The 12,524-nt window shown below is 43.2% G+C and overlaps 1 protein-coding gene and 1 non-coding gene across 3 annotated transcripts in view; both read left to right on the forward strand.

Moving 5' to 3' along the window:
* The window catches only part of Pitpna (phosphatidylinositol transfer protein alpha), a 48,558-nt gene that overhangs the window by 23,605 nt on the left and 12,429 nt on the right, over positions 1–12,524 (forward strand). For both annotated transcript variants that reach the window (XM_023719864.1, XM_004635349.2), the window contains exons 5-10: positions 3,318–3,325; positions 4,761–4,835; positions 6,256–6,339; positions 9,336–9,413; positions 9,549–9,659; positions 10,497–10,619. In XM_023719864.1, coding sequence (XP_023575632.1) covers positions 3,318–3,325; positions 4,761–4,835; positions 6,256–6,339; positions 9,336–9,413; positions 9,549–9,659; positions 10,497–10,619 — 479 coding nt within the window. The remainder of the gene's footprint in view (positions 1–3,317; positions 3,326–4,760; positions 4,836–6,255; positions 6,340–9,335; positions 9,414–9,548; positions 9,660–10,496; positions 10,620–12,524) is intronic.
* Positions 7,914–8,015, forward strand: LOC111817863. Its single transcript, XR_002821965.1, has one exon. It is a non-coding gene; the product is annotated as a U6 spliceosomal RNA (small nuclear RNA).

Raw genomic sequence — 12,524 nt, forward strand, 5'->3', positions numbered from 1 at the left:
CTTGCCAGGGAAACATTTATTCCCTGAGCCATCTCCCCGGCCCCTAAGTAGGTGCTTTAGACCACTGAGCCATTTCACCAGCCCCAGGTTTGAGAATTTGAGGCCAGCCTGGCCTATATAATGAGTTTGAAGTCTGCATGGACTATACAGTGAAATGCTCTGGAGAGAGGAAAAAAAAAAAGCAGTGAGTAGTGTGGCAGAGTGTATTTGGTCAAGGGCCAAAGGTGAATTTTCTTATCTATAAGAGAGTTGTGTTGAGTGCACTGTAAGAACCTTAGTTTGGCATGAAGGAGGCAAACAGCATGAACAGCTCCATGCGTGGGCAGGGTTCTAGATGCAGGTCTTGTGCCACTAAAATGCCACTGTCTTCTGCGTAGTAGTTAGAAGAATGTGCTGACAAGGCAAGTGTGCAGCAGGTGTCACTTTACATGTTGTTTTGTTTTGTTTTCTAAGAATCAAACCCAGGACCTTGTGCTTGCCAAGTAGGCACCGTGCTGGTAAGCTGTAACCCCTGCCCTCACATAGATGTTTGACCAAAAGAAACAGGAAAATATTTTTTAAATACTTCTTGAAGGAGCCCAAGGAGATGGCTCAGTGGAATAAGCACTTCCCTGGCAAGTGCAAGGGCCTGAGTTCAATCCCCGGTTCCACAAAAAATAAAAAGGAAAAAAGAAAATCTACCATTCTACCCTTTTACATAATGAGTATGGTGAATCTTAGATTCGTGAATTTGGGACACCTATGCTGCTTTCTCTTCTCCTTCTCCTCCTTCTCCTCCTTTTTTTTTTTGGATACAGGGTCTCACTGTGTAGTGCAAGCTGGCCAGGAGATCACTATGTAGCCCAGCTGTCTATGTAATGAGTTCAAGGCAGTCCTGGAGTATATAGTCTCAAAATCAATACAGACACAGACATACACATTCTTAGGTTGATCTAAGTAGACCAAATCCTGAGGTAAGATGGGTAAAAGCATGGAGAGGAGCCACTCATGCCTTGTGGATGGTTTATTCTGAGGGCATTAGAAATAGATTGGCAATACTGTATTCATCCTTAGCTCATTTTCTTCCCATACTTTCTTGATTCCTCTGAAGCAGAGGGTTTGAACTATGAAAGGGGGATATATGGTGTTCTATCGATAAAAATGAGAGGGAGAGACTATTTCTTTTTCAGTCTTTTACTGGAACCTTAATCCTCAGGCTGGATACAGTATCACTAAAGCATACTTTATTTATTTTTTAGCGAAGGGTCTACAAGATGTTCAGGGTCTCACTACTAGATGGATTCCTAGTGATCCACCTGTTTACACCCTCCAAGAGCTGGAATTACAAGCGGGCACCACCACACCAGTCTCAATTGCCATCTCAGTGCTGGGGATGGGGCCGGCATGGCAGGCTGGGGATTCCCTGGGCCCTGGGCCTGCTTGCAGGAGCTTTAATCCACTGTGCTATTTGGCCGGCCCTAAACCATACTTTTTAAAATACCTTTCCCACACATGGTGGCACATTTTCGTAATCCCAGTACTCTGGAGGCTGAGTCAGGCGGATTGATGTGAGTTCGAGGCCAGCCTGGGCTCATAGTGAGTTCAAGGTGAGCCTAAACTACATAGCAAGACCCTGTTTCAGAAAAGAAAAGAAAAAGAAAAAAACCCAAAACAAGCACACAACCTTCCGTAGTCTTATTTGGAAAGCCTTGTTTTCTGACTGGAAAGGGTTTTTGGAGGCATTTTCTGTACACGTTAGTTGCAGCTCAAAGAAAAGGAGATGGCGTAAATGGAGAGATGTACGGAAGAGAGAAGGGATAGAGAAGGTTTAGTGGAAGCTGTTTGGTTACCCAAGTTGGCATTAAAAGCCAGAGAGTGTTGTCACCCTTGTGGGTTCCAAAATCAAGTTTGTTTATCAAGAACTGGATGTTAAAAAAAAAAAAAGAAAAGAACTGGATGTTTTTCAGTGTCTCAGAAACACTAATGTCTAGAAAACTTAAAATGCCAATTTTGAAAACTATATTGAAACACAAAATTACTAGTGAAATCAGATATTACTGTCTGGGCATTATGTCCTTTTGGATTCTCATGTGTGAGAAATCATAGATTAGAATACTGACATGTAGTGGAAAATGTCCACTTTGTAGAATGGGCAGATTCTTGTGCTTGTTGATTAGGTCCTCTCCCATATAGAAGCAAAGCTAGGAAAGCATTTCTTAGAAAATACGATTTTAGAGTCAGGTGGCTGGAGTTTAAGGACTAGCTTCCTCCAGCGAGTCTCATACTGCCTTCTCGTCTGTGGATAGAACTCTGTTGACACACTAGCACTGCTGTGTCCCCCCACATTGTCCTTTTTACACTTCTCGCCAATGAATGTTGTAATCTTCATTTCCTTTTTTTCTGGTATGATTTTTCTCAAACTGCTGATTGGGCAATTTTTTCAGAATAGATCTTTTAGTTATAATCTTAATCTACTTCAGGTGTCTTTCATTGGGCTGGGGAGATAGCTCAGTAAAATAAGCACCTGCCTGGCAAGTACAAGGTCCTGAGTTCAATCCCCAGTAGTACAAAAAAATAGTGTCTTTCATTGGATTTGGGGCAATTAATGTTAGTATTTTGAGTTTCTTCTATACATGGTGACTCAGAGCTCTTACATCTCAGCTTTTCTTGTTTCCATTTTAGAAGGAGCCTTAGTTTCATTGTTGAAGTAATAGTGTGTTGCCTTGTGTACTCTCCAAACATGGCATCCATCAGAAAATGCAGTGGCTCCCAAAGTCAGCAGGTACAGAGTGAACCAGGCCATTGTCAGGAGGAAAGTTAAGTCTGTTCCCCAGTGACATGAGAGCTGCAGTCATTTTCTCTGATAAATAATTTGTGTGCTTTTCAAGGGGGTCGTGTTACAACAAGCAGGAGTGCAGAGCAGGAGAGCTTTGGTTACAGTGAGAGGAAGGCTGCCATAGGCAGACTGACTTCCTCTGTCTCAGCCTGACCTACTCTGCGTCCAGGCGACAGAGGCAGAGGTGCAAATGAGGGGCACCAACTGATGCCCTGACAGCAGTGAATCAGAGGCAGTTCCTTTCCTATCCTGTTGGAAAGAATCCCAGGAAGCTCGTAGCAGCCTTGCTGTATATTCCAGATTTGGTCCTTGGGGACCTTCATGTAGTGAAACTTGAGGGTTGTTGATGCATTGAGTTATTCTCACTCACTGGGACCTGGAGGTGACTATGGAAGAAGCTACAAGGAGTGGGGAACATTACGTGGTTCCTGGGGATGGGAAGAGATACTTATCTTCACTAATCCTTTTTCTTTCTTCTTTCCATGTCCTTGCCTTGGAGCAGTTATTACAGTAAGTATCATGGTGGTGGGGAGTGGAATTGTAGGTAATGTATAAAAAAAGGGGATGGGGGGCCGGAGAGATGGCTCAGTAGAATAAGCACTTGCCTGGCAAGTGCAAGAGCCTGAGTTCAATCCCTGGTTCCGCAAAAAAAAAAAAAATCCCCAGTTCTGCCAAAAAAAGAAATAAATAAAAAGGGGGAAATAAAAATATACCTATACAAGTGGAGGTCATGGCTAATTTCTTTCCCTTGGGTGATATTTGGAGTAGGCAAAGCTGAATCTCCTTAATCCTAATGAAGAATTTAATTGGACTCGTAGCATCCTGCTTTAAGCTGAAGTTGGCTTGTAACTGTCAGTGTCAGGTGTATCCTGGTTCTAGGTCCTGCATGGACAGAAAAACAAGATTCCTTGCTCCCCCTAAGTCATGCCTACTCAGGGTTATATAAATTTCAGTTCAGCTGACCTGATTGTGACATCTCTTTCCTGTTTGGGCATCTGTTGACCCCAGTGAGCACTACCTCTTGGCAAAATTGTAAAGTCAACAAAATTTCTGTTCTGTGACCACCCCCATTTTTGTTGCCCTTCCTCGCCATCCTTGAGGGCGCCCATCCAAGTGCCCAGTCCTTTCCACCCTTCTAGGAAATGAATTCCTTTTGAGGTGTTAATGGATTGATTGCCTGCTTTGAATAGTTTTGTTTGTTTCCTTGTTTTTTTTTTGTTTTTTTTTTTTTTGAAACTGAGGATTGAACTCAGGCCCTTGTGCTTCTGCTTGCCAGGCAAGCGCTTATTCCACTGAGCTATCTCCCTGGCCCCATGTTTCCTTGTTTTTTAAAAGCATGTAGGGAAGGAGCCATCATGAAGGGTTGCCCCTGCAAAAAAACTAGTTGGAGAAAGGAACCATGGTGAATATATATATTTTTGGGGGGGGTGGGTTGGGAAGTAGTCTTCTGTGCTCTTGCCACAAATTTAGTTGACCATTAGCATTTTTTTGTGGAATCAGGGATTCAACTCAGGCCCTTGTGCTTGCCAGGCAAGCACTTACTCTACTGAGCCATCTCCCTGGCCCCCATTAGCACCTTTGTATAACATAATATGGAAGGCTGGTTAAATACATGAATTCTAAAGTCACATAAACTTGTTTTTAGGCCTAGTTCTTTGATGATCTCTGTGGCCTTGGACAAGTCACTTAAACTTTTACCATGTAGCCTTTTTGAACTTCATTTTCCTCATTTGTAAAGTGAGGTTGACTCTGTACATCTGCTAGAGTGACATGAGGGTTCACCTGGGGTAATCCATGCTTAGTGTATTGTGGGCTTGCTGTCATAGTAGCTGTTATTACCAGGCAGTGACTTGAGTCTCCTGACTGCTCCTGATCTAGTAATGGGAGGTGGCTAATTTTTGTCTGTGAGCCTGGTGACTGTATGGTGTTTTCTTACCTCTTCCAGAATGAGTACATGAAAGAAGATTTTCTGATTAAAATTGAGACCTGGCACAAACCGGATCTTGGCACCCAGGAAAATGTAAGGAATATGGCCCAAGGGCCCCAGTGGGGATTCCAAGCCCCAGAGCAGGTTCTTGTGGTTCTGCCTTTTGCTTCTCCAACCTTGCCAGGCAGTTTTCCTCTCTGTGGTGCTCTTTTTCTGTGTCTAGAAAGGCAGTGGCTTCTCCTTAGATCTCTCCTACCAGGGTGGAATTGCCCTTCTTTGATTCGAAAAATAATCATTTTCAGGATTCTGTGCCAGGTCTTCCTATAGTGCTCAGGTAGGTCTAAAATTCAGTTCCTGACAAAGGGGCTGATTTTTTTAAGCATCAAATTTATTTCTAGAGCACAATTTACAATTCTCAAAATTTGAAATAATGCCTTTTTTCCCCCTTAGTAATTCATGCCTATGAACTCACTAGACAACTTTCTCACATACATGAAATAGTATATATGAGATTAAAAACAACATAGGCTGGGTGTGATGATACAGGCCTATAATTGTAGCACTCAGGGAGACTGAGGCAGGAGGATCACTGAGTTCAAAGCTAGTCTGGGCTACATAGTGAGTTTATAAGGTCAGCCTAAACCTCACAGGAGATTTTGTCTCGAATGAATGAATGAATGAATGAATGAATGAATATGGCACAAGAGCCTATTAGTAGGACACCATTAACTAGATTATGCAATCAAATAATGGTATACCATGTAGTCATTAAAAAGAGTCAGCAGGAACAATCCTTAACATGTATTGTTTTCTGGGCATGGTGCTGCACATCTGTAATCCCACTGCTTCCATCTGAGGTAGGAGACCGCTAGATTGAGTCCCCTGTGGGTAAGTTAGTGGGACCTTGTTTCAAAATAAAAAGATAAGGGCTGAGATTTGTAGCACAGTGCAAACAAAGGCTATTAATGGGTTTAATCCATGATACTCCCGCCTGCCCAATGTATTGTTCAATGAAAAAGTAAGATATAAAATGGTGCATATATGTGCTAGTTTCATATTAAAAGGAAATCTGTGTACATGAGCTCTATGTATGGCAGTATGTATCTCTGGAGTTGGGCTGGGAGTCAAGCAGAAGTTATTTTATCATTTCATCTTGAATTTGTGTCATAATTTTATATGTGCATTTACAGTCTGATTAAAGTAAGCATTATGTAACAAAGCAGGCAACATCTCCAAGAGCATTTAGTCTTTACCAAGGTACCTGTGGAAATAATGTGCAGCATTTATTCTCAAATTTGTGTCTAGCCAATGTTCCTTTGTATAATTTTGTACAAATTCAGGATCTCTTATCCCTGGAGACCAGAAGTGGTTTACGTTTCAGATTTTGTGATATTTGCTTATACATAATGGTATGCCTTGGGGATGGGTCCCAAGTATAGTATAAACAACTAAATTAATTTACCTTGCATATACACCTCACACATGCAGCCTGAAGGTATCCCTCTTCCTCCAGGTGCATAAGTTGGAGCCTGAGACATGGAAACACGTGGAAGCCATATATATAGACATTGCAGATCGAAGCCAAGTACTTAGCAAGGTAGGAGCTACTCAAAGAAAGATACAGGGTGCAGAGATGACGATGTCAGAGGAGAAACCAGGGAACCAAGACCCAATAGGTTCAAAAGAAAGTTCTCTCTGGTGTGTATTGTATCTTGTGCTTTTATTTTATTTTTTGCTTTTTTGAGGCAGGGTCTCACTGCGCAGTTCATGCTGTTATTGAACTTATTACCCACTGTGTAGTCCAGACTGACCCTGAACTTCAGGTGATCCTCCTGCCCCAGCCTCCTGAGTGCTGGGATTATAGACATGCCCCATCATATGGCTGGCTTGCTTGTTGTAGTTTTAAATTTAGTGTTCAGAGCTTGCTTTTCTTTCCTTTTTTTTTTTTGCGGAACCAGGGATTGAACTCAGGACTTTGCTTTTGCCAGGGAATCGCTTATTCTACTGAGCTATCTCCCTGGCCCCTAGAGCTCCCTTTCTGAAGTTGGGAATACTAAGTTGGGAAACTAGTGGCTCGATTTTTTTTTTTTTTGGAGGCAGGGTCTCATGTGCAGATCAGGCTGTCCTTCAACTTAGTTTGTATGCCAGGCTGACCTCAAACTTGTAGCAGTGCTCCTGCCTTAGCCTGTGAGTGCTGATATTTCAGGTGTGCAACAGCATGCCTGGCTTTAGTAGCTCAAGTTGATCTTTTTTTTGTATTCTGAAAGATATTCCTGATCAAATTAAGTGCTATGGGTAGGGTGTTTTACCTTGTTGAAGTGAAGTTTACCCTGAAAAATAAAAGCAGTATTTTCAAATTTAGTTTTCCAGTCTAGTAATTTAAAATTAAATTACTGGGGCCAAGGAGATAATTCAGTGGTCTGAGCACCTGCCTGGCAAGAATGAAGACCAAGAAGTTTAATTCCCAGTACTGCATGCCATGCTGGCCCCGCACCAAGCTGGCCACCAAAAACAGGAGTGATGATTGACAGTGTAATCCCTGCACTGGAAAGGCTGAGATAGGATCGCTACAAGTCCAAGCTGGGACTCATAGTGAGACCCTGTACCAAATAAATAAATAATTGATTAATTGAATCTTTAAAATAAAACTACTGCCTGCCTTGAAATATTCTGTTAGATTTTCTGAGTTCCCAGTGAGGGTTACAAAAAAGACAAGTATGCTGCCTTTGGAAGTTGGTAGTGACTTTTCAAACTAATAAACACTGGAGCAGATGCCAGGAAAAGGGGTCCACTACTAGCTAGCCAGTGGAACTGCTGGTACCCATGACTGTCTAGCTTGCTCAGTGTTATGTTCCCAGGAGGTATCTGTTCAAGGAATGAACAAGTTAGATTCCCAGGCTGCCCGAGCCATTCTTCACCTGAGGCCCTGCTGCACAGCTAAGCAGGCCTCTGCAGAGAAAGTCTTCTGATGGACCCCCAGGCCCCATGACAGCGCCCACCCAGGGAGGATCACCATGAGCAAGGCCAGCATGAAGCGCATAACAAGACTATTGTTCTCAAAAAACAAAAAAATTATTTAAATTTTAAAAATAGACTGGATAAAAATCAGTGAAGTGAGACTTCCAGTGTTGCACAGAAGAGAGGCTCTAGATACTGGACTTTTCCAATAGTAATTTCATTAAAATATTCACAGGGAATACTTGGAACAGTAAAGATTTGGCATAGCCTCTGTGCAAGAATGACATGCAAATTTATGAAGCACTCCATATTTTTTGTTTGATCAGTATTTCCATGATTACATCTTGTAATATGAGCATTTACTTGAAAATAAAAATATGCAGTGTATCAACCATTGTTACTGACCTACAATCTTTTTTTTTTTAAATTTTATTTTGTCCTGCAATCTTGTTTTGAAATTTTATGCCATTTTTATTTTCCTTAAAATAAATTTAGAGGAGCCAGGGAGATGGAATAAGCGCTTCCCTGGCAAGTGCAAGGGCCTGAGTTCAATCCTCGGTTCCACAAAAAAAAAAAAAAAGAAAAAAAGAAAAGAAAAAGAAAAAGGAGCCAGGGAGATAGCTCAGTAGAATAAGCGCTTCCCTGGCAAGTGCAAGAATATGAGTTCATGGGCTGGTGAGATGGCTCAGTGGCTAAAGCACCCACTTAGAACAAGCTAAGCTAAGCAAAGCACAGGGACCGCGGTTCAATCCCCAGCACCACATGCCAGCCAGCCCCGCCCCCTGTTGGGCTGAGCTGGCCACACACAGACATTAAATAAATAAATAAATAAATAAATAAAAGAATCTGAGTTCAATCCCTGGTTCCAGAAAAAAAAAAGAAAGAAAACAAATTTAGAAAACATTCAGAGGGAAATTAGATTTCAAGAAAGATGGCTATTCAGTGCTCTGGTTATGGTTTTTACTCAGGATCTTACCTTGCTAGGCAGGTGCTTATGCCACTGAGCTATCATCCCAGGCCCTAGGGATGGTTTAAAATCACCTGCTGAGTGCTAGGCAGAGTGTCTAGAATCTGTAATCCCAGCACTCTAGGAGGCTGAGGCAGGAGGATCATGACTTTGAGGATCATCAGTCTAGGCAATTTAAGGAAACCATTTCTCAAAAGGGGGATGTGTCTCAGTACAGAAGCTCTGAGTTCAGTCCCCAGTACTTTTAAAAATAAGGAATCCCCTGCAGAAGTTTGGTTTGTTTTTAATCCATGCTGCCCTTATCTGTAGGAATGTAGGGTGACCAGTGAACTATAAAGTTCTTCCCTGGCAATTTGGGTGCTCACCAGGTTGAAAATCATTATTTTACACAGTGTGAATATAAGTGCCTCCTCAGGCAGTCTGGTGATAGCTTCATGCTAGTAAAACTGAAAACAAACACTGGCAGAAAAAAGTCACAGAACGCTCTGCTCAGGGAAATGTAAACAGTTCTACCTCATGTTTATAACATCTCCGTATCTTATGTGAGTGCCAGCAGCATCAAGAACTGGTTATAAAATGTATTCTGCGTAAAAATCTGACCTCCTTTTGTCCTCTTGTGCTCCTCTGTCCCCTGTCTGTCTTCCAACCGGAATCCCATAACCTCCCAGGATTACAAGGCAGAGGAAGACCCAGCAAAATTTAAATCTGTCAAAACAGGCCGAGGACCCTTAGGCCCAAATTGGAAGGTGCAGTTCACACTCTTAATTGTGGGGGTAGGGTGTGGTGGGACTCCCGTTGGAGTGGGGAATGGCTGGAGTTGGGCTGAGGGACAGCCTGAGATCTTTTCTGCTTAGTTACTGGCCTCTCTGTTTCAAATGCAGCAAGAACTTGTAAATCAAAAAGATTGCCCGTATATGTGTGCATACAAACTGGTTACTGTCAAATTCAAGTGGTGGGGCCTGCAGAACAAAGTGGAGAACTTTATACACAAGGTCGGTGAGCTATGTGAGGATCACATGTGTGCATGCGTGTGTGTGTGTGTGTGTGTGTGTGTGTGTGTGTATGCGCGCGCACATGTTGGTTAAGGGGCATTTAGCCTAATTTGGGGGAGATGATGCAACCTGTGTGACCTGTAACAAAAGTGGTTTTGTGTCCCTTGTATGTAACTGTCCTGATAGTTCATTACTGTCCATACAGTGCACTGCATGTGACAGGAAAACATGAATGGACTTTCTGTGACTGAACTACAAATAAAAGTCAGTCTCTTAAATCCAGAAGGCATGAGGCACCATAAGCCAAATTCTCCAGTGTTGTGAATTACTCACTGGGTAGACCTCAAGAATTTCATGGGGGCTGGGAAATGGCTCAGTGAAATAAGCGCTTCCCTAGCAAGTGCAAGGGCCTGAGTTCAATCCCCGTTTCCGCCAAAAAAAAAAAAAAAAAAGAATTTCATGACCTTTTAATTTGCAGATGTGTTAGAGACACTTTTGGGCCACATTTAGTAGCAGCTGGCCAGTTAGAGCCTGGTGTTAGGACCAAAGGCAAGGGGGAAGACTAGAAGTTGCTTGGCTAGAAGTTGACAGGCTGTCTTGGGGGCAAAAGACCTAGCTGTGAAGTAAGACATTGCTGTGTGAGGCTTAAAGCCTCACCTTTTTTACACATGAATATGCATCACTGCTTTTGGCTAGTACAGGTAAGCAAGCCAGGCATCAATTCTCCCTGCTCCCTCTGTCCTACACAGTGTGGATTAGCATACACAGAGATCGTGGGGAAGAGAACATCACAGTGCCCTTCACCTGGGTTCTAATGAGGTCCCCTTCTTTCTATAGCAAGAGAGGCGTCTGTTTACAAATTTCCACAGGCAGCTGTTCTGTTGGCTCGATAAGTGGGTTGACCTGACTATGGATGACATTCGAAGGATGGAAGAAGAGACAAAGAGACAGCTGGATGAGGTGAGCCAGATGCTGAAGACACTGTGGTTCTCAGTGAGATAAATGGGTGGCAGTTAAGGAGACTTTCCTGAGGGGAACTTGTCACAGTCTGCCTTGGGTAGAGTCCATTGCCAGGAATTAATGGGTACTAGAAGGAAGAAAACAGCCTGTACTTCAGAATGTGCAGTCTAGTTGGGGCCTTGATACTCAGAGACAGATAACAGTACTGTGTGCTGAATGCCAAGTGAATAATGCCACTGCAGTTGTGCTACCCTATGTCAGGTGTGGGGGTTGCTGGGCTACAGGTGTAGAGGTGACTCTGTGAGGAGGCATTCTGGGCTGATCCGTGAACCCCACATGTGTTAACCACTGAGGACCACAGTGCCACATGCATAGCTCATGGTTCCGACAGCTGTTTTGAGTTTGGAACTGTTGATTTTTATTATTATTAATTTTGGCCTTGGCACAGATCCCAGGAGAACTTTCTGCTTCCTCCATGGGAGCCTGAAGGCCCAGCTCATCCATCTCATTTGGGAAGGCTTACCTCAGTGGTCCATTCAGAGAAGATGGCTGGTGAATGACAGGCATTCCTTATGTGCCAGGCCTTGTTTAAGGAGTTGTTCCATCCTGCAGCCATCACAATGCCTATGAGGCTCACAGATCAGCGCTGTCTGCCTCAGAGCTGTGGTTCACCTCTATTCCATTCTGGTGCCATTTGAAGCTCTGTTGATCTTGAGACTAAAAACAAGGCAGAAAGCACTGTTTTTTGTTTTGTTTTGTTTTGTTTTTAATTTTTTTCAAAGTTTTATTGATAAACAGATAGCAATGAGACAGTTTCAAATCAAATTGGAAGTACAGTTTCAACAAATAATACACTGCATAGCACTGTTTCTTAAGAAATGCCATCCATAGGGCTGGGAAGATAGCTCACTAGAATAAGTGCTTGCCTGGCAAGTGCAAGGGCCTGAGTTCAATCCCCAGTTCCACGAGAAAAAAAAGAAATGCCACCCACTTCTTCTTCCCTTATGCCCTAGCTGGGGGCTGGCACGGAGCCTTGGGGTCCAGCAAAGGTCTTGTTTTATAGCAGCTCTGCTCAGCTCTGCAGCAGGGCTATAGGTGAAGAATAGGCCTAGGCATCCTGGTGCATGTTATGTTTACCTCACACTGGACTATGATGTAAAGAACTTTCATCATATCAGTAAGAGGGATTCATTGTGGGGAGCCTAAGTCTTTTGAGAGTGCTGCTCAATGTACCTCTAGAGTCTCTTGCTCTGGGGGATACTCAGCCCAGCCAAGGAAGGGCTCTGGTAGGCTCACAGGCCATCACCTAGTTTTACTGCAGTCCCTTCCTATTTTGTACTTACCTACTTTGCCCCTAGCTGAACCTCAAGTCCCAAGTCCAGACTGCCTTCAGTGCTTCCAGAGAAGGAACTTCCTGGCTTTTGCTGTGACAGAAGGGTGGTGAATGGTTGATTTGGAGAGTAGGGCAGGCCAGCCTGTTCTGTATTCTGACTTTAAAGCACAGTTCCTGTTCTAATCCCATGGGAACTCCTGCCAGAGGAGGGGCCTTCACCCCATCTCCTGAGACTTAAGAGCACCTGAACACAAGTTGGTCTGCTCCTGCTTAAATCCTGTCCTCATGGGCTCTAAAGTCTCAGCCTCTGCTGTTCTGTGAATGCATTACCTACCATTCATGCCTTTTTCCATCTTCTACAATGTTACCATCTCTTTTTAAAATTTAGTTATTAGTACAGGTTGTGATGCGCAGCTGCTTTTCCATTGCTGTGTTAGATCATACATCTTAACGAATTCACACCTCCCCCTTGTTGCCATCTCTTATCTACTATTTGCCTATGGGCTTTTTTTTTTTTTTTTTTAAAGTACTGAGGACTGGGGACTGGCGAGATGGCTCAGTGGTCTAAAGCA

The sequence above is a fragment of the Octodon degus genome, unplaced genomic scaffold (genome assembly GCF_000260255.1).
Source record: "Octodon degus isolate 3935 unplaced genomic scaffold, OctDeg1.0 scaffold00072, whole genome shotgun sequence".
In the NCBI taxonomy this organism is placed as follows: domain Eukaryota; kingdom Metazoa; phylum Chordata; class Mammalia; order Rodentia; family Octodontidae; genus Octodon; species Octodon degus.